Here is a 24297-nt window from a genome sequence, read left to right as displayed (position 1 = left end):
TTAGGTTGAAAATAAAATGCTATCCATTCCAAGGAATCACAATGGGGTGAAAACTTGGGTAGTCAGTTAGTCTATAAAGACATCGAAGATCGGTGTGTTTCATAAAACTGCAAACTGTACCAGAAAAGTCAGATCTGTCTTCCTTCCTGAAGCATAACCCGTTTTATGGCATCTTCATAACATTAGTTTTTGTTATACATTTAGGCCTATATAGACACACATTTCAACCTTCATACCGCACTACACAAAGCAAAAAAATTCATCTCGGCAGCTTCATGCCTTACTCTTACCAGAATTCATTTGCAACCTTCTCTTATTAGAAACTTTTTCTAAGCCTACTAACAGCCTGTAGGATTTCAATGTCACCAAGTAAAACTGCATCGCCGGCCAACTGTAATCAACGATCTCATATCCTTCTCACACAACTTCGTAGCTTTATGTATCTCCTGTCCTCTCTTTAACTCCTTCCAATCATTCATTCATGAAAGCAGTAAACAGCCATAGGGACAAAATACGCCAAACTTGTCTTAGTACCAGTTCAGCACCAACTGGTCACTTTTAAATCTGTATAATCTAATGCAATATTCCCTTCCTCTATAAACGTTCAAACTGCTTTCAAGAAATTATTGTACCTTCATCAAGCAATACCTCTTTAACCTCCACCCCAGCCCCCCTCCCATATGTATCGATTGCAAGATTTCCGTAGGTCCCATTACGTTGTAAACAAAGTCTTCCTTTCCGTTCTTCGAATAATATGAAAGCATTTTTGAAAACAGAAACTCCATTTGAAACAAGAGGGAAAGAACAAGACCTGGAAAAAACACAAAGAACAGTTAAAATTTCCAATCATGTAAACAAGGCAGTTGTAGTGCGATTTGCCGAAACAAGCTATAAATAATCACAGCTCTGACCCTTGAGTAATTTCAGTCACGCCTAAGGGAAATAAAGACAAAAATTTCGAAGATGAAGTCTGACTCTGAACTCTTGAATACTTCAATATCGCTTGCGGAGTCGTTCGTACGCTGTGGCCTTTCAACAAGTACAAAGTTGTATCCGAGTGGACACTGACTGGACACAGTCATTTATAGGATCCAGAAAGCAAAGAAAGCAATCTTATCAATAATGTTCAGTTTGCGAATGTTGTATGATGCAGTAACGTGGATCTATCCCCATCCGGTGGAAGGTACTGAAGAAAGTAAGTCAGTCAGCGTGTTGTATAATTACTTCACCGGTGGGTGGGATTTCATTTCCAACTTGTAAACCAATTATTACTATTTATTATTATTAGATAATAATAGTAATTATGTCTGCCGAGGAAAATCCACTGTCGCTATTTACAAGTTCCTTCATATATCTGTGTTATCGTCCGGAGCTTTGTTTCCGGTAGTTAGCTGATGTTTTTCAACACACGACAGGAAATTTTATCTTTTTGCTTGGTTAGTATCTCTAGCGTAGGCAAATAGGTTCTTAATCTTAAACGTTCTGGAACTTTTGGTATTAGACACAGGCCGATGGAAGCTGTTGGAATCTGTAGACAATGTTTCATTATGTAGGCAACGGATGCTTTTCCAGAACTGTCGTTAATATTTACGATAAAGTTTTAAGGTTTAATTATGTGTGGCATCTCTCGACGTTGAGCATGTGATAACTTAGTCCGATATCGTTGAGACTCCGTTCGTCTGTTTACGTTTTGTAAGATTTTGTGACAGTTCTTGCACGCTATATTTTAGTGAATTTTGTGCTTCTCTGTATAAAACACGTGAGTAGTTTGAATAAGATTTTCACATACCGAAATTCTTCTTAGATTATTGTGAAAACAACGCAGTTCGCATTGGCACGAAATTCTATGCTACTGTAAGTCGTCTGTGAGGTAGTGACAGTCAAGTGTCATTTATCTTAATTGACTTTGTGCCCAACGAGCTACTGGAATAACGAGAACTTGGCTGGTACAAGTAGTCTGTCTGATAGTGGCAAAAACTTGGGTTTACAATAGTACCAAAAAGCTATTAAAGTCGGGTCAAGTTAGACCTAGCTGCTGGCGTTTGACGCTAGAGAAATTAATTCACCTTACAGAAACCTCCGGATTTGCTCAATGATTTTTTATTACAAAATTCACTTTATACACATTCAAAGACTAGGCTGTTCATTTTCTTAATATTCGTGTATTAACTTTTTTCTTTATTTTATTTTTTTTAGAACGGAGGTTTCACTAGCAAAAATATTTTCTACTTTAGAATTAACGCAGAGAGAGAGAGAGAGAGAGAGAGAGCGCATTAAAAGACTAGACTATTCATTTTCTTAAATTCGTGTATTACCTTTTTTAGAACTTAGTGGTCTCGCTTGGAAAAAATGCTTTCCACTTTACAATTAACGCAAGAGAGAGAGAGAGAGAGAGAGAGAGACTTGGGTGTGGGGACAGATATTTCGGTTCTATTCGCGCGCAGGACTGATTCAAAATGTTGAAGCAAAGGAGCGAGTCTGTCCTTAGCGATTTTTTTTTTTCTTTCCTGTAGACTTAAAAATTAGCCACATTTTGTCATGCCTGTCGGGTTGGTAATTTTGGTCTATATAGCAGACTGTTATTAGGATTTCCAACGACAACGGCAGCACCAAAATTAGACTGGACGGTTCTCGATCCTAAACACGTCGTATTTCAAACTTCTGAGACTAAATCAAAGACGTCAGACCTTGGTAACACTTAAATTTACGATAGATAAAGCAAGCTTTTCGTACTGGGCACATTTCTGCGAATTGAGAACAAAGTAAAATTACTCCAATATCGGGAACTTTTTAAGTGAAAATAAACGTGTTTTTCTGTAAAGACCAGAAAGAGAAAAATAGTAACTGACAGTTGCCAAGACCTAAGCTGATAGTTTAGCTTTCTTGTTGTGTACTATAATTGCTTCATTAGCAACCGAAGCTTAATGTAATTCTTGCAAAAATATCGAGCGATCCGGGGTCCATTTAATATAGATATATATATATATATATATATATATATATATATATATATATATATATATATATATATATATATATATATAGGCTTATTAGAAATTTATTATACATTTTAAAATACCATCAGAAATCTGTTATCTCAATTGGCATCGTTGTCTAAGATGAAAGTCTCCGTAGGGGGTTAGTGGCGTCAGTGCACCTCATGCGGTGCACTGTAGGTACTAGGTACTACCTAAGTTTCTTCGCTGTAACCGCTTTCATTCCTTTGTGTGCCTCCTTTCATATTTATTCTTCCATCTTACTCCCCCCCCCCCACCCCCCCCCCCGGCCCCACCCCTCTTCCTAACAATTGATTCATAGAGCAACTGCGAGGGGTTCCATCTCTTACGCCTTGCAAAGTTTTACGGTATTTGCGTTTCAGCTCTGAATGACCTCAAAGTCCCAGTGGTTGGCTTTTGGCCTAAGTTTTATATCCAGTTCAGTTAAATTCTAAGATGGTGGTATAGAATAGCAACATCAATAAAATTTGCCAATTACAGTATACTATATACTTAGAGTAGACCCTAGCTTATAAAATAATCTAGCCAATCAGCTTCATTTGTGGCAAAATCAAACGCTAACCAAAGTCTTGCATGAACTTTTAATTTTACGGTAAGCACCTGCAGAGAGAGAGAGAGAGAGAGAGAGAATCCTCAAAAGATATTCTCACAAGCTCTTAAAATTTAGACCGTACAAAAGAAAGGCCAGTAAACAGTTTACTTTCTCTGTAAAGGAATCAGACCTCCTTGAATCATCTCTCATAGACCCACTGCTCTCACAATTGCGCCGATATACATATATAACCACCTAAGAAATAGTCAGTTATAGACAGTAAAGAGCGAGGGAGCCTGAGAAAGCCAAGAGTTAAGCGAGTGAGATAGATTTGTAACGTCTTGAAGGTTCATGTCAGAGTCTAGCCCTTTCACCACGTGCCAAATATGTATAAAAGAAGAGTGGAAGAGTGCCAAGGTGGGCACTGCAATTATTTATAAAATTTTTCTTGAGGATGATACTAGTCACCCTTACATAAATGCCGGAAATCAAAGTCGCAACACAGCTGAGCCACAGCGCTTCGGGTATCTCCGCGCATAAACAGAGGAAAGTGCGGAATAGGGTCTTTGGGGGGTGCGGTGGGGGAAGAGGGGTTGGAGAAAACATCGGGGTCTCCGTCATAGCAACAAGGAAGGTACAGATATTTAAAGTATCACAAAGTCGGCGTGATAAGCCATAGCCGTGGATAAACACGTATACGTATATGCCACCCACCCACCCACCTAGTACTACCTACTATACCTCGCTCGTTATAAACACACGGGCCGAGGAGGTGCCTCGGTACGTCCATTGTCTTCGTTTCCTTGTCATTTGTTTTTTGGGAGAAGTGAACTGACTACGTGGCGCTCTGCCATTATTGCTTTGCCCAGAACTAAAGAGTTCCTTGTATAATTTCTCTCTCTCTCTCTCTCTCTCTGATAGTGCGTCAAGGTTTATTGGTAAATAGAAGAAATCGCTCTTGTGAACTACGTGTTCGGGCGCTTATCATTTGATAAAGAACGTTAACCTCTTCACAGGTGTTATCTCCGATGTGACTCATCAGATCAGATACATTTTTGAAATCATCTTTAACTGACAACACTATTTGGTTCATATTTTCGCAAATTAAAATATAGTAATGTAATTTAAACTTCATAAAATTTTATCGTATAATGGCACTGAAATTCTCCGCAGCAAGTACTTGGTATGCGATGGTGTCTGAACTGATGGGTAGTGAGTCAGCAGCAGGTGTTTCTGGTAATAATAATTGACCTGAGTTTCTCTGTATGAAATAGTAGTGCGAGCATTTGAATTTTGTTATAATGACAAGCGCACTCCTACACTAAAGTGGTGCTTTGGGCCCAACGTACAAGTTAACGTTAATATATGGTCATAAAAGGTGTTAAATGTATGTCCCGAGAATAATAAAAAGTATTTCTTGTATAGAACATGAACACCCACATATAGCAGCTGACCCAAGTAGACGACACTGCTCTGAATCTATGAGGTTTTTACCTTAAAATGGTTAAACATTGAGACGTCCATAAGTATACGTTTACAACCAACAATTTTGACCTAAAACTATTTTCCGTCCAATCCTCATTACCAGTATTTTGTTTATATGCAGGCACGCCCTAGGCCTAGACCGTGTGCGCAAGTATATAGGGGAGCTGTTGTTTTAAAGTCTGTTTAGAGCAGTTCCCTGGACCTTTGGACCAGCCGTTATCTTCGCGGATGGTCATACTCGGGTCGACTTGTAGTGTACCTGTGGGGGAATAAGTGGAATTTAAGGGGGGGGGGGGGGGGGGGGGGGGGGGGGACAACAGTATCGGATGCTAGGTCATTAGGCCTACAGGCAATTCTTAAGCCTTGAACTGGCTGATCGGGGGATTTCGTGAGCGGTAGCCTCACTCTTCGCCCTTCTTGGTTGGAAGGAAGGAACTTCAAGGAAGGCCAGATTCGGAAGTAGCTACTACTTGTTAGTGCAGTAGTATTCGTACCCATTCCAGCGGATTGTTTAGGAGTGCATATAAATCATGAATCCACGCAGATATGCCGTTAGAGCTCTCTTTTCTAAGTTGAAACGAGGTTCGCTTAAGAAAGGTAAGACACGGCAGGGTTTATTTATTAACTTGCGTTTATGCGTTTTTTCTCTAAAGCGCGTGTCCAGCAACGCTTTCGTATCGGGATCCGTTCGTCCTCCATTACGTTATACGAAATACTATCTTTAATTTAAAATCTTAGCAACCTTGGAGAGATAAAATATCCTTTTTATTTATTTATTTTTTATTTTATTTTATTTATTTATTTTTTTTTTTTGAGCGCGAAACATCATGGCCACCGGTAACATGAGCCTAGAGGCAAACTATTTACAAACAAAGCTTCCCCTATGATTGCGAACATTTTTTGTTTCTTAGTGGCGAATTTAACATCATTTCTGTCAATGTGTTTTGTGTTCTGCTAACCTTTATTATGTGGATTTCGTTAACGCTATAACATGCAAATTTATTGTTTAATGTTTCTTTTCTTTTAATTTTTTATAAAAGAAGGCATTATAACGAGACCACCGAAAGATAGACCTATTTTCGGTGAACTTCATTATACGATGTACAGAAAACTCGACATCGTTTTATACTTCGTTTTCTCTTATAATCGCTAAATGGCCGGAAGTGCCCCAGTGCATTGCAAGATGCCTAAATCTCCGATTATCAATAATAATAATAATAAAACCCACTGGGTTTACCCCTAACCCCAAAAGTAATTAGTGCGACTGTGCACTGAAATGGTCGGTTTGTTTTCTCAGTGCACTGAGGTCCTGATTTTTCTTCTGCGTGCTGGTTCGAATACACGAGCGTACGAAATTATCAGCTAGAAACTTCACCTTCGGTTAACATATATGTAAATATATTAATTCCGAGGTAGAGCGAATGGGATATTAAAGGACGTTTGTAGCTTAATGCATATACACACACGCACACTGATATAAATTCCTTGCAAAAAGTGTGATAAAGTCTATTACGGACAGACCGGTAAATCTCTTTCACAACGTCTCAAACAGCACCAATATTCTGTGAGAACTGGGCAGATATCGAATGCATTATTCGTACACATGAGAGATTTAGATCATCCTATTAACTGGAGTCAAGCAAGAGCCTTAATCCCATATAATGACACAATCAAAAGGAATATTGAATCTTGTTTCATAAAGTCAAATAATGGAAATGTTCTCAATTTAAGTCTTGGTTTATTTAAACTTGATGCCTTCATAATGAAAAAAGTTGTAGATAAATATAAGCAAAAAAATTAATATATTCAGTTTTTACATGTTTTGGACTGTACGGATACTTTGTAGTTTCGGTTAGGGTTAAATTTATGTTTAGGTTTCTCGACCGTGTGATATCCGATAATCCTGGATTATCTCTTCAATTTTTACCATTTTGACAATTAACCATCTGGTATTCTTGATCTGTTGTTTACGTGATAACTTTCTCTCCAATTGTATTTCATTCGTTCCTTGACAATGTCTTAGTAAAGACGAAAGCGCTTGGATTTCTATAATTTTCTTGTTGCAGTTCGCTTAATATATATATATATATATAGATATATATATATATATACTATCATATATATATATATATATATATATATATCTATATATATAGTATATATATATATATATATTTTTATATATAATATATCCATATGTATATATACTATTTTTATTATATATACTATATATATATATATATATATATATATATATATATATATATAAATATTATCCAATTTCTCACTTAGTTTTTTATATATATATATATATATATATGTATTAGCTATTATCTTAGTTTCTAATATCTCATTATATATATATATTATATCTATTATATATATCTATAATATGTATATATCATATATATATATATATATAGATATATATATTATATTCATATATATTTATATATATCATATATATATATAATAATATATATATAATAATATATATTATATTATATATATAATTATGTATATATTATATATATATATATATATTTATATATATTATTATATATAATGTAAAGAGGTAAAGATAATTAAATACATTATGGAGAGAGAGAGAGAGAGAGAGAGAGAGAGAGAGAGAGAGAGAGAGAGAGAGAGAGAGAGAGAGACATTCCAAAGATGCTGCCTGTTTAGTACTAAAGTGTGCTTCGACACCGTCCACGAAATCTGCCCATAAAAAAAATATCAATTTATCCTCTACAAAAAGGACAGGGGCCAATAACATATCCCGTGTGGTGTCACGAGCATAGAAACTTGTTCACGTTTGAGATATGACTGGAGCAATGTCTAGAGAATATACTCTCTAGACCTATACTCTCTAGGGTCTAGACCTATAGCTACTCTCTAAACTTTGGACTCTAGGGGCATTGCACCCTTTCGCCGACGAAAGGAACAAAACCCCCAAAAGGAGGTCGGCTGAAAAAGAAAAAAAAAAAAAAGTTCTGGGGGAGGGGCCTGAGAAAGGCTCTCTAAATCTTCCAGCTCTTCTTGCCCGACCTCTCTTTTCGTTAGTTTCTCGGTCTCCCAGACTTCACGCCCTTCTCCGGAGAGTTCCGTCTCCCGCAGAAATGTATCCAGGTAACTTGAGTGATATCGCGTTTGGTCCGTTTCCTTTCATGGAGTCGTCCGCCCGCAAGCATTGTGAAAGAGGTCGTGTCTCGTATGACATCGAAAAACCAGACTGGTGGAGTTAAATTCGACGAGAGACTGTCTCGTGGCTAGGCCATGTATAACTCTGGAAGGATTCTCACAAGAGATACAGCAGCATTTTTGTGAAGTTTCCTTTTGAAGTCTCATGGAAACTAATAATAACGTAAGGCTTCGATTATCTATTCATTGTTTCGACAGAATCATGATCTTGCAAGCATCTGAATATTTGAATGTCTACTGGATTCATAACACCCCGGCCCAGTTCAATTCTTATAGTCATGATGTGTGGAGAATTCCCGGCTATGTAAGTCTACAAAAGATCATGAGTACTTGGAAATCGATAAGAAAAGCAAGCTCCTCGTGTGCAGAGGATTTCCCCCACCCAACCCGCACATGCGAGACACGCCCACGCAGAATGGACACGCCCACTTCTGCAACATGCGGCAAAATGCCCGTCTGCTGCCTCTTGGCTCGCCCTATCATCATGCAAGCAAATTCGCCAAACTTCAGCTGTTCACCTGCACAGCGACACTTTCGCATGATGATCGTGCATAAAATTTCACGGTGGTTACACATTCTCTGGGAAAACAAAACCACTTGGAAGTTTTAGGCATGAGACAACAATATGAAATGGAAAGACACCAATAACTTAAAAAAAAATCAATTGAGCTAGTTCACATATCTTGCTGAGGGCTAGTACAAACCCACGTGGCTCCAGTGTGGACCGGCACAACGTAGGTGTGGCATTAGACAAGCGGTTGTCTTTCAGTTACCATTCTCACAGTAGATCATACCGAGGGTCTGACACCGAGGGGCGTGAACCCCAGGTAAATGTGGGCCTATCTTGTTCACTTCTCAAGGTCGTTTGCTCAATGTTTATATATCGCTGTAGTCAACCAACTACCATTTTTACAATATTTTATTTTTGTTATAGTATCGCAACTAAGTATGACATTTACCTCTTAAGTAATCAAAATCGTACAATTTCGGCTATTTACCATTTTGGGTACTACTCTAGATACTGCCAGGTAACCTTTTATAATCAGGTGACTGTGATATGGTATCACGAATTTTAGAGAGTACCCTATGCTCTCTCGATTCCCGAATGTATTGTGGCGGGAGTGTTGGGGAAAAAATCCATGTTTTTCTCTGGTGTTACGTTTTGTGTTGCTTGTCTATTAATACTTTATTTTAGATTCAATGGATAGTGAGTTACGGTTTTCATTGATTTACTTAATTGGTGTTTTAATTATTATTTACATGAAGCGATAATCTCAAGTCAGCTGTTCTGTGACGTCATATGCCCTTGAGGACTTATAGTAGTGGAAATAAAGTCTTCTGAAAATTAAAGTTGGTGAATATTTCGCTGTGAATTGTTCAGTATGATCTGAAAATGAGGCAAAATAGAAAGCAAATTTTCATCTGTCTATAGTGTGGATGAAGAATTCTCAAGTAACTTGTATACTTGGTGACGTTAGTTTTGAAAGTGTTGGAACCGTATCTTGTGTTGTTATTGTCGCCATATTGTGTGACACAGTTTCGATGTTGAAGTGAAAACATAGCTTTTATGGTTATAACTGGTTAAGGGCTGTTTGCTAGTACACCCTAGCGTGGCCATACACTTAAGGGTGACATAAGACCCAAAAGGTGAGAAATGTTTTATCGTTAAAAGGAGATTGTGAAAGGCGATGTCAAAATGGTGTTGAAGTTAACCGCCCACGACTTCCTTCTAGAAATGTAAACGTTGTTATGATCCCACCGGAAACTGTGGAGTTATTCCCCATCCAGGACTCGAGTTGTGCGTTTCTCATGAGCGTTAGGTATTCAATGCTGATGTCATTGTCGGCGGTTCGACCATATTCTCGAAGGATACGTATAGCGCCATAAACGCGTGATCACAAATGGCCGATCGGACACTACCTAGCGGTAGCGGATGACAGACGACCTACCTGCCTTGCCAACGAATCGTTTACACTGATTATCCTGCTCGCATTTCACTCTCGACTACTATGCATAGTGCTGTAAATTCAGTTTACATAAAGACTGTTTCCTGTACGGACTTTTGGCAGGTATCACTATGAGGTTAGGCTGCCACAGTTCATCCCATGCATTTTGCTGCCCTTGGGATTTCGTCTGCCACTTTCCAGGCTAGGCTTCCCTCCTACGGGAGTTGCCTGGGTTATGCAGTCACTGGCTGCACTGTCACCCTTTTTCTCGTTTTCTTTCTGTTCTGCCATACTAGGTTAAGGGTGTTTAGCTTATTTTTTTACCCACAAATTGGTCTGGTATACCCTAGGCTAGCATTGAAGATAGGAACAATTAAGGCTTTTGCTTCAGGACTTGGATGGACTTGACTTCAGAGGGCAGTTTTCGAAAAAAAAGAAGAAAAAAAAAAAACAGGCAGGATCAGTTTGAAAGAAGTGGAGGAGGGCCACATGCTCCTTAGATGTATTATTTTACTTTAAACCATTACCTAGTACCTATACTTCATATTAGGTAGAGTTTTTATGCTATGGTCTTTAGTGTCCTTAACATGTTTAGTTCAAATTCATGCTCAGATCTGTTGCTAATTTACTGTTACCAAGATATTTACCTTTTGTTTGTTTTACAATTCCTTTTTATTGGGGCTGGTACTAAGCATGAGCTCTTGGGATTGATGTTGGTATGCTATTAATCAAAAACTAAACAGCAAAAGAAACTAACATCAGAAATGTTTAAGTAAAACTTGAAACTACTACCCTACCCTTCTGCGGTCGGCAATTGCCAGTTTGTGCAAAGTTGATGCCGTATTTAGTGCCAGCCCCTTGGTGATGAACTTTAAAACATAAGACACTGACAGTAAATACCATAAACTATAAACAAAATAAAGGACAAAATATGGTATTTCTACAGAAGCAATCCACGGTGGCCTAGATTATGGCAATTGACATTTTCCTATGTTATTTTACCCACTGAACAAGAATTTAAAGTAATATTTATTTGGATGACTGTAATAAACCCCCAAGGGCCAGTACTAAACACGACGACTCGACCGCCGACCGAAATCGGCGGAAGAACACCAAAACCAATATGGCGGCGATACAAAAACAACAACAAAGAAAGTAGGGAGCAACTACATATCCGCGACGATTGATTTGTGTGTGCTGTCAGCAAGGCCGTAGTGGAACGGCGCTTCGCGCCTTATCCGCATATTTAAAGATTTTGACAAGTAGCTACAGGAAGACAAAATGCCGGTTTTTGCTTCATTATTCGAGTATTCAGTCAAACAAGGATACCAGTGGACACTGGACAGGTAACTTTATTACTCCGCTGAAATGCTAGTGAAACTTTGTTTTCGACTAAAGTCGTTTGTAATTGGTTATGAAACCCATGACGTCATAATGATGTCACCCCTCTCAGCCAATAATGAGTAACTGGAACTGCTTTTGTTTGCGTAAGAAAGTAAGTTAGAGGGCTCATTAAAAGTAAATATTGCCGTAGAGGAAACACCTCTCCCGACGTAGGATAAATTCGAGGTTAAAAACTTATCAAGCTCATTTAATTCCACCCCATTCTGAAGTATTACCTTTAGTACTGGCCCCTGGGGGTTAATTACAGTCGTCTGAATAAATATTACTTAAAATTCTTGTTCAGTAGGTAAAACTGAATAGAAAAACCGCAACTGCCATAGTCTGGGCCGCCGCGGATAGGTACCCTAGATCTACCCAAAATATATGTTCTAGGAACCAGACTGCGATAAAACAGGGAAATTATATTTTCACGGCCAATTGTAGTAATTATTTTATACAGCATTTTACCCCCTCAGGCTTTAGAACCGTGTAAAATATTGGAGGCTAAAAAATTTCAAGTTTATTTTGAGGGTAAATAAGATATTCAGTGGATGTATTAGGTGAAACAAGCAATTCATATGACTATACTCTATTTTTTTCCATCTGTCCATCCGCCTGTGGTGTTTTTGCATGGTAACACTAAATCCCGAGCTTTAAATAGTTACGTTATGTGTAAGTTTTAGGTAAATTAAAGAATACCTGGGTGTACATTTGCAACTGAAAAGTGTTTTAATAAATTACTGTATGCGAATTACACCGTTAGTATTCGAAATAGGATATTGTTGTTATTGTTGAATGTAAGCTAAATGTAACTATCTAAAGCCCGGGACACAGTGTTACCATACGCAAACACCACAGGCGCATGGACAGATGGAAAAAAACAGAGTATAGTATCTATGTCTCCTTTCCACACTGAAATGTGTTTTAGTATGGCCATAAGATATATGAGAACTCTGACCTTATTCAAGTTGATTTGTAATGAATTTAAGTGATAGAGTAATATTTTGTTTGTAGGCTAGAGGTACGTACATAAGTCAAACGGTAAGAGCTTGCATAAAGGAAATTAGTTGCAAAAGGGAGCTTGTGTAGAGGGTAAGGATAGGTATACTGGTGTTATTTTTTAATCAGGATTTTGTTGTTGTAATGTAGCTCCACACCAAGTAAACACTAACCCTTAATTGATTAAAAACATCTTGAAATATTTTCTAGTTGAAAATACGAGGGTTCTTTTCTGTCCTTTATTATCTTTAGAAAGAAGTTCTTCCTAACAATCAAATGACAGTTAACTTTTAGAGTGGATTCTGTTGTTCAGCTGGTTAGTTATGGCACTACTGTCATAGTCTTCAAATGATAAGACTAGAATTTTAATAAGTTTGTAACCTGGGCATAGCTATAATTTACTTAAGTTAAGAACTTACCTTGTATGTAGACTAGTTTTGTTGTAAGAAGAATTCATCTATGGCTGGATAGATAGTATTAAAACATGTGGAGCATTAGTTGGAGCAGCATACAAGATTTCAAGGAAGGTTTACTAGTGAAGCTTCCAACTGTGTACAAGGAGATTATTACTATTGTCATCTTTTCTGTAGAGTAGTTTGAAATTGTTTGCCAGGTGAATTTGGTTTTTAAGTTTAATATAAAGGCATCAGTAAACTGTCAAGTGGACAGTTTGTAGATTGCCTAATGTTAAGTGATTGCACTAGTAACCAGTATAGTGAGACTGGTGAAAAAATATGGATCAGTTTCAGATGAATATTTTAGAATTAAATGCTTTACAAATTCCTTTTGCTCTGTTACCAAGAACTGATTTGACATCTGTCATTAAAAAGGTAGGGCCCAAGGTAGGCTAGGAATAATTGAAGTTTCATAGGTATGTGAAATTTCTATACAATTATGCCTTCTGCACATCAGGATACCGAATTTGATAAAATAGTTTGTTGTGGCAGGTCTTGTTTGATCAGTACCATGAGTGTTCAGTTCCATTTTCATTGCATAAGAACCCTAGTGCTGTATTGAATGTTTTATTAGTACACTTGATCCCTGTGGGGGGATAGTGCCATCATTGCACTGCTATAGGCATTGCTTAAGGTTCTTTGCAGTGTGACTTCGGCTCCTAGCTGCAACCCCTTTCATAACTTTGACAGTACCACCTTTCATATACTATTTCTTCTATCTTATTTTCCACCTGCTCCTAACAATTGATTCATAGTGCAACTGCAAGGTTTTCCTCCTGTTACACCTTTCAAATCTTTTATGGTCGATTTCCATTTCGGTGCTGAATGACCTCATAGGTCCCATTGCTTCAGTACATTTGATATATTAAATTTACTGATATTCAAGAGCATTACCAAGATGTAATGATGAAAAGTAGACTGCTGTATACAATAGGTTGTTAAAAGAAACCTTATAGGTGCCTCAGACACACTAATCCTATTTAGTTATGCTAGGTGATATAATCTTTAATTTACTGGTTTGAGAATATTTGTATGAAAACTTACATTTGTATACAAATGTAGTCTGTGTATTCTTGGGAGTTAACAAATTGTAACTGAAATATTTTTTTTCAGAAATGTGTGGAGAAAAAAAATATCTTGCACAAATTGTACTAAGACATGCTCTGTCCTAGTAACTTGAGAAATAAAAGACTAATGATGCGACTATCAGCTTCAGTGTTTTATTGAAAAGAATTGCTGGGTACATTCCTTGGTGGAGGGCTCTTTTGGTAGGCCAGCTCAGTTACCAGGAAAATGTAGTTGAATCTAACAGTTCTCATGCTTTGGGAGATGGCTGTTTTAGCTCCCAGAATCAGTTATGGTCAATCTGGACTAACATGAAGCTCTTGGTGTTCTGTTCTCAGGTGCCATATTCCTGTTAGGTCCTGGGGGACATTTCCCTGCACTGGAGATTTTTTTAGATGCTACAGGGTGGTCAAGTGTTATGTTAATCACCGTGGGCCTCAGATACCTTGTTACTAGTAACTTTTGTATAGGAGACTTACCCATTAATTATATAGCTATCGTTTCCAACGTTCGGCAGCCTAATTCAAATTTTGCGGGTAGCGCTTAGATTTGTTCAGTGTAGACGTAGCAGTGCCGTCCCCCAACGGCAATACTAGGAACAACTTAGCAAAGCACTTCATTCTGTTTCCTGCCGTGCTTGACTAAACATGGTGCTTACAGCAGCTTGTTCTTATTTTCTGGTTAGGCTATATCACTGGATTCGGTAGTGTTACACAACCACCAGAACACATTCGTAGCCTTCGAGCAGGATGAGTCTTGTCCTCTGTTTTATTCAGATCATCATCAAGCCGGATTTTTGTATTCTCTGGCAATAGTCCTTAAATGTATCTCCATTCAATTAGGCCTAATACTTTTGTATATGTTTTACTTAACGGGCTTATGCTACGTGCAAGGCGTTGGTTAATAATTGCCTTAAGTAATCAGGATTTTATAAATCATTCCTTTAGGCCAAGATTTGTTTAGATTTTGTTTATTGGCCATTGGTCGTTAGCCTGACACTGTAATAATTATCTTGAAATAATTCAAGAATGTTATTTCATTCTTGTATCTTAGAACCTTTGCATTTATTATTTACTTATCGGGATTAGGCTACGTACAAGTCGCCGGTTTATAATTACCTCTTAAAAGTAATTCTTGAAGGTTAAATAATTTCCCTAGGTTAGACTTACCTTGCTTTTGGGATTTTGTTTACCAGCCATAGGCTATTAGTCACAAGCTGCCAGTAAATATAGTTACTTAGAAATAATTTGTGAATGTTGAGACATTCTTTTAGGCCAAAGGGTTTCATCGGCCAATACATCTTTTGTTTACCGTGCTTGCGACACTCTTCAATCACTTTTCTTTGCAGAGACTGAAAGTGTGGAGGTTGAAAGTATTGAGGAGAGAATGATGATAATGTTTGCCACGGGAGGCTTTGGAAGAGAAGGCTTGTATGGCCTTGGCGTACAAAGGTATTTTCCTGGCGTCACACAATTGTGAAAGTTTCACATTTAAGCTGATCGCATCGAGCTCACTAGGCGCTCTGGAGCACAGGCGGCCAAGAGTCATTTGAGTTGGACTTGAGCACAGGCCGCTCGAGTCAATTAGCGGAGCACGTAATCGGTTACTGATTTAGACTTGAGCACAGGCCACTTGAGTTAATTAGTGGGGCACGTAATCGGTTACTGATTGCGATTGCTCTCATTCATGATAATTTTTAAAATAATTTCTTTTTGAGTACAGGTACTATCCGACTTACAACCTACTCGACATACGACCACTCGTACCTACAACCTTACTTCAGACAGTTGACCATAGTTACTTGGCACTGTGCCATCTCATGAGAACTCTCATCACTCAGGCATGAGAACTCTCATCACTCAGGCAGCATCAGTTTGAGTTACCGTGCCCTATCTGCAGCATCATTTGGTATTAACTGTACTGTAGACTGAATTGCCAACCAATTTACGTAAGAATCAACTTCTGACATGCATCCAAGAACCTAACCCCATTGTAACTCAATGCCTAATTGTACGTAATATATACTATTACATAAATGATTAAAATGTATTAGTAGAAGTACATTGTGGTAAAAAGATTGAAATAATGATTGTACATTACATTACAGTACTAAGTAGGCACTTATATAGCAAAGGTTTGATAGTATACCCTACCCAGTATGTTGGCCACTTTCTAAGGTTTGACTTACATCCATTCCGAATTACAACCAGTGGGTCGGAACCAAACTTGGTTGTAAGTAGGATAGTACCTGTAATTGTTTATTCGTAATTTTCGTTTATATTAGTCTAATTTACTTTGCGATTTGACTTGAAAACGTTTGGTGATATAAACACTTGTATATTTAGAAGGGTAAGTTATTTCGTATACATACATTTGAATACATGAAATGCTATTTCATATTTTTCAAATATTTGTTTAATTCCTTTATCACTAATTGGAGAACAAAAGTGGTGTTTTGACATTACTAGAGTCCGATTGGCTTTGATACTTATTGCAAAAACAGCTTGTTGATATAAATTATTATTATCTTGGAGTTATGCATTCATTTACGTTATATTTAAATACATGTCTGAGTATGAAAGGCTGATGTATTAATATATTATGAATGTTTCAGGCCTAGATGCCAGTATTCCCTATAGTAAAGTATGTAGTTAATAATCTATTATTTATAATTATTTTCATAAAGGTAGTCAGTAACAGAGATTACCAGATGCGCCGGCATCTCTCCTTTTGTCTGCTGACTCCCTTCGCCTCCCAAAGCTAACGCCAATTCTATCGTAGTACTCTTCTGATCTTTGTCATTTGCTCCCGCGCCTAGCTCCATCACTTCCTTCCCATGCCTTTGCCAACTTTTATTTCGATTATCATGAATTACCAATGTAACAGTGAAGTGTTGTGCAGTGTAGCAGGCGACTACTTGTCCCGTGATTCTCTTAGACAAAGGTCACTGTCCTGCTCCCCTGCACCTGGGAGAAGACATACCAGAGGTCCAAGGGAGGTTGGGGGGGTTGCATACTGGTAGTCGCTCCCTCAGTCGATCCTGTTGTCTGTCCCAGGTATCAACAGATATGTCAGAGGTGGTGACTATCTGGCCCCTCGGATATCCTAGACTTAATGTCACTGTCCTGCTGCTCCTCACGGCCAACATCTGCCTAGGAGAGGACATACTGGTAGTCGAAGGGAGTCCGAGGGGGTTGCCTCTCGGTCGAACCTGTAGCTTTTCCCAGGTACAGAAAATGTGCAATATCACGTCATCAGTGTCTCCTTGGTCATGTCTGTATATGCCAAGGAGACAGGAAACAATGTTGTGCAGATTGAGGACTGGACATACAAGACTCACTCATGGGTTCTTGATGTCTTGTGAAAATCCTCCATTTTGCAATGACTGTTCTGTACCCTTGACTGTGAGACATTTGCTGGTTGAATGTCTCAGACTTGGGAATTTGAGTGAAGCCTCGTACCCTTTAGTCATGTTTGTCACTCTTCACAGTTTATGTTCAACTCGAGACTTGGCTGAAGTTGACTCACAATTGATGTTTGAGACCCAATCGATGTTTGACTCTAGACTCAGTTGATCCGACTCTCAGTCGATTTTTGACTCTTGAATTGGCTGATTCAACTCGCAACTTGGCTGTTCCACCTCTGTCGATTTTAGACTCACGACTGCTGATGTGACTCACAATCGATGTTTGACTCGCGACTCAGCTGATCCAACTGAAGGTAGTCCGATGGGGTTTTTTCCCGTCGAAATTGTCATACTTTATTAGGTTCTGACTGAATGCCACTGGGCAGGTGTTTAGTGAGTGGTGCTCAGTAGGCATCAGATTAAAGGACAGTTACTTATTTGACCTAATTAGTATATTGAACGCCCTGTGCTAGCGCCTAGACGTTGGAAGCATCATAAGCGAATTTTTGCTTCAGATAGCCATTCCTCCACAGGCGTTCGCAGCTAGGTGTGTCGACTCCCTCACCTTCACAATGATCTTAAAGATAGAGACGTAGGCTTGTCCGCTGGAGAGGAAGTGAATTAGAATTCTGCTCCTGCTTTTGTATTTTTGAGCCTCAATAATTTTGGTATAGACGCTCATCAGATTAAGTACAGATTCTCATGATGAACACAAGGTATTAGCGCCTAGCCACTCTAATCTCTCTTGTATCTGGCGTTTTTTGTCAAGCGTCAATTGATGTACAGGCACTCTGCGCCATATGAAGCATCCACTCCCTTGCTTCAGCTAGTTAGGCATTTTCCACGCCTGACCTGGGCACAAGCTGTTGGAAGCCTAGCGCTGCCTGTTGGACGCCTGAAGACAGTCTCCTCGTTAATCTTCTTTGACACCAAGGGATCTTCTGTTAGCCACCATTTGAACAGAAATTTTCAATCAATAAGACAGACACGTGGCAAGAAATGGCAAGTTTTCGCTAACTTTGGTGCAGTCAACTTTGACTTCCATTCCCTTGGTGGTTGAAAACCTCTTGCTTTTCCTTCAGGAAGAGTCTTTTTCACAGAGGCGAATTCGTTTTCCTAAGTCCTTGGTTTGCTATCATCACTGCAAATTGATGGCATGAGTTACCGCCCACTCTCGCTAGCTCTGAGAACAGTCTTCCTCTTTTCCCCTCTACTGCCAGAGTTATGGAACTCTACGGATTACACTCCCCAGAGTTCTGATGCGAGAGATCGTTCCTGGTTCAATCTTCGGATCTCTCCAGTGTCCCTGTTTTTGGAGATTAACCAGTTCGGCATGAACCAGTCGTCATTGATGCCCTATTTTTGCCGTAGAAGCTTTCCTTTGGAATAACTTTACCTTCGCTCTCTTCGTTAAATAATGAAGAGGTCTGCTTCTAGTCCTTATTCTTTTTCTCTTCGAAGTGAAGAATTAGGCTGATGCTTGGTCGACAGGATCTTACGAATATATGTACTTGTGTATTCTCCTCACGACATATGTCTGTCAGTTGTACCGTTTGAGTACAGGTGTATTCATGTAAGTAAATTCTTCTCATGTGTGACAAAGACAATTTAATTTCCTGAAACTCTGGACAGCCTTTTGGTCCTACCAAGAGTTTCTAATTTTGTTTTGATAAGACTAGTGGTATTGTTTTGGCAACAACGCCACAGTTGGCACTTTCATTGAACAAGTTTTTTTTTCTTTTTTCTTTCCCTCTTGTTTCGGTTTACATATAGGTGATCGAGGGTATCTGTCGTACACTTGATAGCTCTATAAGACAAATTAATTCGAAGGCGGAATGTGCTACCAGGCAACTCTGCCTCGGTGTCTGAGACGAGTGAGGATCAGAGTACTGCCGTCTCGATGAGATTTTTTGTCTTACTATTGTTTCTCCTCTATCAAGGGTTAACTTCTAATTCGGATCTCTGCCTGGCAATCACAGACTTAAGTCTCTTGTTGGCTCTGGATTTTTGCTTATGGTTGATACTTTGTGCTCCACAGTTGCCATTGCGAGAATCATCAGACAGAGATGTCTCATTAGACTCATTATTTCTTTGTTTGCCCATAGTACAACAGAAATCTGTAAGTATTAAGCTTCGTCGCAATTTATCTGTAGGCCACTGCGATGATTCAGAATGATTTTCGGACAAACATTGCGGTTTTATGTTGTCCATTTTCTTTTTTCTAATTCGTAAAGTGTTCAATTACTAGTTGCTCACCCCGAGTTGCGTAAAGTGTTTAATTAACTAGTTGTTCACTTCAAATTGGAGTGAGGTTGAAAGACTTAGCCTGATAACTCGGCTGCCAGTGTGAAGAGAAGAGTTCCTCCCAGAACTTGTCTCTTCCTCTGTCTAAACGGGTTGTCTTAGTTTATATGGACTTCATGTTTAAGCCACAATGTAGTAAAGTGTTTTTTGGCCTACTTTGCAGCGAAGCTAAGGATATAAGAGCAGCATTTACTTCCTTAGTTTTCAGGAGTTTTCTGCCATTGAGCTACCGGAGGCGTAACCGATCTGGACTTAATATATTTTTTATGTAGTTTTTAAAGTCTCGAAAATTTTCAATACCTCGAGACCATTTTTTGTGACTGGCATGGCATTGTGGAAGGAAGCACAGGATATTCTCCTAGTATCTCTTAACCTTTTCAATAAGATGCTGAGTTTGGAGAGTCTGGGTACAGTTACCTGGAGCATTCACCACTCAGTGGATGGGTCTTTACTTTATTCAGTGTAAGTGTCAGTGTTTTCTGGTTGTTTTATTTTGGTGCTACACCCAGGGCAAGGGCTGGCACCTATCATACTTTGCTGCAAAATTTCCTCTAAGTAGGAGACGACCCTTGGTTCTACCGCCACGCCACTACGAGCTAAGACAAGAGCCAACCAGAGGCAGTGTTCATCTGCATAGCTTTCTTAACTAATAGGAACAACAAGCATTGTTTTTTCATTGCTAGCAACTTTACTGTTTTCAAATTCATTACATGTAATGCTTTGAAGTAGAATATGACCATGACCCCACCTCCTTTCAATGTGGAGTTGGCTATATAATTACTGGGTAAGTCTCATATACAAAAATTATATTTTTATAAAATAAGGTTTTGAATATACTTAACCCAGTAATTATATGATCAGAGCCCACCGGCCTCCCCTCTGATGGACATTATGCATGAAACAGAATGAAGTGCTTTGCTAAGTTGTTCCTAGTATATTGCCGTTGGGGAATGTCACTGTTACGTCTACACCGAACAATCGAGGTGCTACCCACAAAATTTGAATTAGGCTGCCAAATGGAAACGATAGCTATATAATTATTGGATAAGTATATACAAAACCTTATTTTGTCATAAAAATATCATTTTTGATCCCATTTTGCTGACTCTAAGCAGTCTTCCAGAGAGATTCCCTTCCTGGGAAATTGAACCTAAAGATCCATCCTCAACCATGAGAGGGTTTGAATGACAGTGAAAACCACTTACTGGTTCCATTCTGACTGGTTTTCCTATCTGCTTGCTCTTTTGGTCAACGTTCTTGGAGAATTTTTCCATGGCTCATTGTCTGTCACCCACTGGCTTAGAGGTATGATCAGTCTGGAAAAATCCCTCTTAACACACTATGATGTTATTAAATATCTCCTTTGAGAGATAGAGGAGCCTCCATGCAGGACCGCTTGGGAGATGTTGGGTTACCACTGACAATCCAAATGTACCAAGGGAAGTAGGCCATCTTCTGTGATTGGTGAAGGGGTCTCAACCTTTTCTACCTCCTTTGAGATAAGCTCCTCTCAGTCTTTGTAGTAAGAGGGTTTTGCTCAGCTAAGCCATGTCTTCAGACAGGCATCTTACTATTTCAGTAGTGTTATCTATGGTTATGAGGAGCTTCAAGCAGTCTTGATACATGAGGCATTGGACCAGGAGCTCAAGCTCAATACTGCTATTTTGCATTCTTAACCTCTGTGAAGTAAATTGGTGAGTTAAGGGGCTTGTCTTATCTGTTCTGCCCTTTAGTGTTGGTAATCTGTTTTCATTCTTCTTAGTAAGTGAGCTTATGGCAGAAACTCAGAACCTGTCAGTTTCTGATGAAAGATGAGAGCTTCTCGGTGTCCTCCCTCTGAGGCCTTGTTGGTGGTGTCTTATTTGTGATGCTTTTAAGGACCCAACTTCTTATTCTGAATTTTCAGAGTAACTTTGGTAGCACAGGTAATGAGGAAGAGTGTCTAGAAATATCTGACCACCTTTACCTCATTCCTCCCTGCACTTCTTGTGACCTGTGGTGGTTGCTCAAGAGATTCTGTAGATACCCTTTCTCCATTTGGAACGAAAAGCTTATCCTGTGGTTATATACTTGGAGGGCAAAAGTTAGGGTGAATGACAGTGTGACTTATCTTCCCTCTGCTTGTTGACAATTCTAAAAGTTTTTTACGGAAGCTTTCAGATCCTACCAACATCCACTTTTTAGCCTTTTACTTCACCTCCGTTCACTACAAACACTGAAAAAGGAAAGAAAGGAGAGCAAAAGCGTAAGCGTCCACGCCCTAAAGGCGGTTAAGGAAAGACTATCGCATCACAGAATACGGTGTGATGCCACCACGGTGCGATGTCACTGGTGGTACCACCTCCCACCTCATACGTGCTGGAGTTGCCAGGTCTCACAGATTCCTTGCTATACAATCTTTGATTGTTTTAACCAGTCCAGCTGGTGTGCTAAAGATTATCCTATTGTTAAGATTGAAGGTTTAGTTATGAAAAATACAAATTGATTGAAGAATTTGTCATATTGCTTGGCTTTATAGGCAAGTTTGTAAAAATCAAAATAAGAATTTCCCTTAAACCTTTGAGGATGAACATGTGCTAGATTAGGTGCAGGTGCAGATAGGTTCCATATTGGAGCACCCAGTCAAAGAGCTTAATCATTAAAGATATGACACTTTCCAGTCTCTGTGCTGTAATCAAGAGCCCATTGGATTGGCCAATTTGAACAACATTCTGACTGGAAGCCCCATGCATGGTCTTTCTTTCTCTTGAAAGTTTTCATTTTTCAGATGAAACTCGAGGAAATCTCAGTCAAGCACAGGGCCCCATCACACTGTCACCCCTATGCTAGACTGAATAGGTTATAGGAGTCATTGCTACCTTGTTTCACTTATGTGGCAAGTTGGGTTGCTTACCCTCCTACCTACTTTTACACCAAGTTTGTCCATGGTTTTTAAGTCAAGAATCAGGCAATAATCTTTGGAATACAGTAGAGCCCCGGATCTCGATGCTAATTTGTTCCAGAAGGAGTGTCGAAATTCAATTATTTAGAGATCTGAATCAAGTATTCTCATAAGAAATAACTGAAAATGGATTAATCCTTTCTTGACCACCAGTTATTACCCTAACCTTGCCTTCTTATACAATACGTTACATGTAAATTACAACTAAATAAGTTATGAGTTAAATAAATATCATATTAAACTTATATTTATAATTTTAAATGTATAATATACAGTATAAAAGAAAACTGGCCTATGTCCAACCGATTGTTGACCGAGCGCCATAGGCTACCTAGGTAACTAGTAAGTAGAATGTAGTGTAGTGGGTAGGCATAAAACGTGTTGCTAACATAATAAAACATTGAAAAGCAAGTCTAATTATTACAGTAAATTAATAAACTATTAAAATTAAACCCAATTTATATTTATCAAAACTTACAAAAATTACCTACATTAAGTCGGCAGGCAGTGGCATGAAAGGATCTAAACAAACCGTAGCGCAGCCCTGGTGGCTTATAGCGGGACTATGGTAGTAAAAAACCATATTGTCGCTATAAGCCTTGAAATGTTTACGTTCGGTATTAGTGATTTATGATAAATCTTATAGTATGGAGTCTGTCAAATATCAGGGCTGGTTTCAAGCTTATTGGACTTTGAAAATAATTATGGTACTATGTATGTGGTACAATTATACGTACTTATAAGTAAAAGAATCTTAATTTCTATAATTACTATACCATTACGTACCGGCATCTCTTGAGTTTAATATCAAGCTAACCTCTTCTTTACGAGGACACTTACAAACCAAGCATACAAATTGCGTTCGTTACCGCGCACATGTTACATATGTAAACTGGTGTGTCTACCAAATATCGTATGTAAACATTGCTGTAATTTTACAGTAGACATAAAAGAAGTCTTAATTTCTATAACTACTACGTATACTATAGCGGCTTCTCTAATTTAAGCTAAGGTTAACTTTCTCTTTACCAGCAAGCTTAAAAAAGCTTTAAGATTACGTTTGCTACCAAACCGCACGTTACTTATGTAACAGTGGTTTCACTACCAAATCTCACACTTAAATATTGACATATTTTTACAGTAGATTTAAAAGAATCTATTATTTCTATAATTATGTATACCATAGCAGCTTCTGAGTTCAGCCAAGGCTAACCTCCTCTTTACCAGCAAGCTTAAAAAGCTTAGATTGTGTTGCTACCGAACCGCACTTTACGTATATAACAGTGGTTTCACTACCAAATCTCACACGTAAACATTGATGTATTACAGTAGACATAAAAGAATAGTCTTAATTTCGTAAGTACTACGCACATATACTATACCATAGTGGCTTCTCTGATTTAAGCTATGGCTAACCTCCTCTTTACCGGCAAGCTTAACAAAGCTTAAAGATTGCATTCGCTACCGAACCGCACATGTAACCTACGTACGTAACATTACCTTCACTCCAAACCTAATATGTACTTAAATACGTATTGCATTTGTTACTGAAACCCACGC

General features: G+C 38.6%; 1 protein-coding gene across 11 annotated transcripts in view; it reads left to right on the top strand.

The window, feature by feature from the left end:
- Positions 1–1035: 1035 nt before the first annotated feature.
- The window catches only part of LOC135210287 (myotubularin-related protein 4-like), a 125558-nt gene continuing 102296 nt past the window's right edge, over positions 1036–24297 (top strand). For 4 of the 11 annotated variants that reach the window (XR_010313490.1, XR_010313489.1, XM_064243162.1 and 1 more), the window contains exon 1: positions 1037–1195. Coding sequence is in view for 6 of the 11 variants with exons in the window: in XM_064243162.1 (XP_064099232.1) it covers positions 1123–1195 (73 nt within the window). In the remaining 5 variants the exon portion in view is untranslated. Of the gene's footprint in view, positions 1196–5549; positions 5632–8940; positions 9066–9407; positions 9446–9724; positions 9886–24297 lie in introns of those variants that run through there. The other 7 variants (XR_010313488.1, XM_064243164.1, XM_064243165.1 and 4 more) reach the window with 7 other exon arrangements.

This window comes from Macrobrachium nipponense, chromosome 39 (genome assembly GCF_015104395.2).
Source record: "Macrobrachium nipponense isolate FS-2020 chromosome 39, ASM1510439v2, whole genome shotgun sequence".
Classification (NCBI taxonomy): Eukaryota; Metazoa; Arthropoda; class Malacostraca; order Decapoda; family Palaemonidae; genus Macrobrachium; species Macrobrachium nipponense.
Note: the sequence above shows the minus strand (reverse complement) of the source record. Positions and strands in the feature narration are given on the sequence as shown.